The following is a 4,039-nucleotide window of genomic DNA, read 5'->3' on the forward strand; positions in this document are numbered from 1 at the left end:
CTCTTTCTCTCCAACGTCTCTGCTATCTCCAAGCTTTCCTCCTGCTCCGTTTGTTGCTCCAGTCCACGCTGCTCAGTGAGCAGAGGACGAGGAAGCTGTTTCCTGCTCTGTTTTCCTCTGTTGCGGGCGGGCGCTGCGGGCGGGCACAGCCGGCGGCGCTGCAAGTACCGGTACCGTCCAAATGCAGTATAGTACCATTTTAAATGCCTCAGTACCGCGGTACCATACTAGTACCGGTATATCGTGCAACACTATGGTAGTTTATCAATTTAAAATCAAATTTACAACAGTAAAGTTTGCAAAAGGTGAAGGGGTCTGAATACTTTCTGAACCCACTGTAAATAGGCAAATAGCAACATTTTTCAACTGTAAGAGAAGTCTGACAGCTACAGTAGTTGAGGTTTTGAAGCCATTTCAAGGCAGACAGAACAGAAGTCCAAAGAGGGAAAATCATCTGATCCCAAATAACAGGTGGAAGCAGTGGAATAACTACAAGGGGAACAGTCTTGGAAATCATGAGAGCATTTTCCAAACACAAACTCTACCAGTAAAGAGGAACGGAGGGTGAGTTGACACTCACCAGAAGGGGTGGGAAAGTTACTGTCAGACATGTCAGATTTACCAGGGGTTGTAGAATGGCATTAAATGGCAGAGTTGTTGCAGCATCTTAAAATGGAAATTTACTCTAGGGGTGTTAGTTTGTGCGGTGAGTCCTATTTCAAAAGGTGTTTTGTTCATTTTCGCCCTTGTAGATTCTAACCCATCCTGTGCACGCAGTCAAATCCTGCCATTACCATGTCTTGTCCCCTGACTTTCCTCAGACTGCCCTGCAGATGGACGCACCTGGGTGCCCTTTCAGGACAAATGTTACTACTTTGTCCATGGGGAAGAAGACAAAATCAAAAGCTATACATTTGAGAGAGCAAAATCCCTGTGCCAACACCCCTTGGGTATTTTCAGTTTTAAATTTTTTTTATCAAATACAGAATGACTAATGTGCTTTTTTTCTCGATGTGTGTGTGTGATCCTGTTATTATACTCTACCTGTCCTATTCCTCTTTAGAGCTTTTGACCATCCAGAGTGCTGAGGAAAATGACTTTGTCGTTAAATATAGCCCAGCTGTGTGGAAAGGCCAAGTCAACGTGTGGCTGGGAATGTATTATGACACAGACAGTAAGTACCTTGTCCCCAGAGGACTGTGTAGAAACATGCTACAAATCAAATCAGATTCTCAATAATAACAGTCAAATATTGAAAAACATCCTACTTAACTACAATTAATTGGAGATAACTGTGGAAAACCAACACTGACATTTTGAGGTTTTTTTTTCTGGTATTGCTGTGTTTTCCTGAGGCATGAAGACACACAGAATATGTGCTATCAACATTTGAACGCTTGTGTAACAGCACTGACTCATTCTCTTTAAATCCCAGCTCAGCTTCAGAAAATCCTATATTTTTTTGAAGCAGTCATGAGAGGCACACCGGGGGAGGCTAAACTAACACACAGTATTAAATCACATTCCAGTTAGTGTAGATCCTGAGGGTTATTTTTGTTGTAATGCAGCTGAGTGCAGTTTGTGGAAATGATTAGTAATTACAGGTAATGTTAGTGTATTATTGTCGCCGCTTGTCATGTGGGAATACTAACTGGTGCATCTTGTCAGATGAAACTATGAGGTGGTTCGGTGAGGACCCTGTGAGATTCACCAACTGGGAGGGCGGCTCATATGCATCAGAGCTTATGCCCTTGGAGACGTGTGTGGCTCTGCACAGCAGCACAGGGAAGTGGGAAAATGTCAGCTGTGTGGATCAAGTGGAAAATGGAGTCATCTGTGAGACATCTCAGAGTAAGATTTACATTTCTTTTTTTTACTTGCAACACACAGTCAAATTATCTCTTAAACCTGTTGATTTGCAGAATTTAGCTCCCAGATTTTGTTAATATTGCTTATTCATGAGAACTTTAGTTAATGCGACTTAAAAAAAATACGTAGATGGAATTGTTTTCCACTTGCCTCACTTTGGGTTTTTTTTTTTTCTTTTCAGAGGCTGAAGACGCCAAGCAGAGTAAGCCAACCTTTGATTTCTGTGTGTGTGTGTGTGTGTGTGTGTGTGTGTGCTTTGTTTTTATTCATTAGTGATTACAGCAGTGACCCTCCTTGCATTGTTACTTGTCCTCCTCAGAGCCCAGCGTGCTGCTCTCCGCCCTGGTCATTCTCAGCGTGGTGGCTATCATAGGAGTCTCAGCAGTTATTTGGTTTTTGCACCAGAAGCACAGTCTTGGCACCTCTATCCTCACAGCGTTTGAGTACCACCCTCCGTTCCGAGTCCTGGACACAGATCGGTCCTGCCTGGTGGAGGCTGAGGAGACCGATGCCATGGCATAAGAGAACTCTCTCCACAGTAGGAATCTCCAGTCCCTCTTCACTAGGTGGGTCTTCATGCAAAGAGAAGTCTACTCTTACAACAGTTACTGAAGTGGTTTTTGGGTTACAACATGTCACTGTCACAAATCAGATTATGTAGTGTGAGGGTGAGAAAACTAATGCCAGGCTTACTCTGATTCTAACCTCTTCACTGTGCCCCATAAGCATCTCACTGCTTCCTGCTTTTTTTTGTCATCTGCACTAATGAAGAATCTTCTGCATATTTCTGAGATTGGTGGATTTTCTTCAGCAACTATATTCTGTATATATCACCTGTCCACTGGGTAAAACATCAGGTTCTTCTCAGACACTGTTCATTATTTCTGAAACTCACCATTTCTAATTAAAAGAGTTACAGATTAATGTAAGAGCAAAGGTATTTAGTATTGCATTTAATATTTGCGTTACTGTGTTTTGAAGTTGGGGGGGGGGTAACAAAGTTGGGAAAGATACACTGAACTCAAACTAATGCATAACCACATGGATCCTCCCCTTATGAATGTGATCTTCAGTTTTTGTTCAGACTGTTTTAGAGATGCATTGATTCAACTGTATGTTGAATTTTAAAGCTTTTTATATTTTATCCCAATGATGAGTAAATGACCTTTATGTTTAAAGTCTTTGAAGTTTCCCTTTAAGCATTATTTATGCTGTCACAGGCACATATGAATAACTTCATCTGAACAAAAGCCCATCTTGAGGATGAACAATTGCATGGTTACTCTGCTCATGTAAATGTAACTGGTGAAGCGGAGTTGCACAGTGGATAAAGCTGATCTTTTTTCTTTGAGGTATCCTATTGAAATGAAATACAACCCGATGCTGCCGCAGGTATATATGCAGTCTTTCATGTGGACTTAGTAAAAAGCATGTTTCCCCCCTTTTTGTTGTGACAAGGTATGAAACGAACAAAGGTATAGCCAGTAAGTATGAAACCGTCTACATTCGTTCCAGGATATTTTCTAGGTGGCTATTGTGATAATACTTTCTGTTCACAGTTCATCTGTCATTTGCTTAAATGGTCTAGAGATATGTTATGGGTTTTCGCTGAATGTCCTTTCTTTCTGCCGTGTGGAATGTAATCCTAGCATTATTTTTAAGAGAGCGGTCATGATCTGGGAAATTACTCCTGTGACACTGACAATCAAGATAGAAAAATTATGGAATACCTAATAGTGTTTATATACAATATTTTCAACAGCATGAATGCTTTTGTGCAATATCTGATATTAATTTGGCAGAATCTGAGCCCCTGTATATATCTTATAATAAAGTCTGTTTGTTAAAAAGGACCAGTTATTGCTTTTATTTATTGATCTGAGCCGCAGTGTTCTGTGTAGCAGTAATTGTATGTATTTCTAATAGTAGTCTTCCAGCAATATGTCACCGTTCAGCCTTGAGTTGGACTGACTGTTATGTCCTGGGTGGTTTATATAGAATATTCCAGCTAAATATAATGCATATGTCAATGCATAATTGAGGACAAAAAGATGAATTAGATCGCCAAAACTGGTGATAGAGTCCTGATGGTTTTGAAAGGTTAACTACATCGACATCTGAAAAGTGCCACTTCCTACAAATGGCCAGTGACTTTGTTGCATCTCAGCAT

The 4,039-nt window shown here is 40.8% G+C and overlaps 1 protein-coding gene across 1 annotated transcript in view; it reads left to right on the forward strand.

The window, feature by feature from the left end:
- The window catches only part of cd302 (CD302 molecule), a 6,496-nt gene extending 2,774 nt beyond the window's left edge, over positions 1-3,722 (forward strand). Inside the window, exons 2-6 of the mRNA XM_020594818.1 lie at positions 822-950; positions 1,064-1,174; positions 1,669-1,851; positions 2,051-2,071; positions 2,189-3,722. Of these exons, the coding sequence (XP_020450474.1) occupies positions 822-950; positions 1,064-1,174; positions 1,669-1,851; positions 2,051-2,071; positions 2,189-2,391 (647 nt within the window). The 3' untranslated portion in view covers positions 2,392-3,722. The remainder of the gene's footprint in view (positions 1-821; positions 951-1,063; positions 1,175-1,668; positions 1,852-2,050; positions 2,072-2,188) is intronic.
- Positions 3,723-4,039: the final 317 nt, after the last annotated feature.

The sequence above is a fragment of the Monopterus albus genome, unplaced genomic scaffold, assembly GCF_001952655.1.
Source record: "Monopterus albus unplaced genomic scaffold, M_albus_1.0 scaffold24.1, whole genome shotgun sequence".
Classification (NCBI taxonomy): Eukaryota; Metazoa; Chordata; class Actinopteri; order Synbranchiformes; family Synbranchidae; genus Monopterus; species Monopterus albus.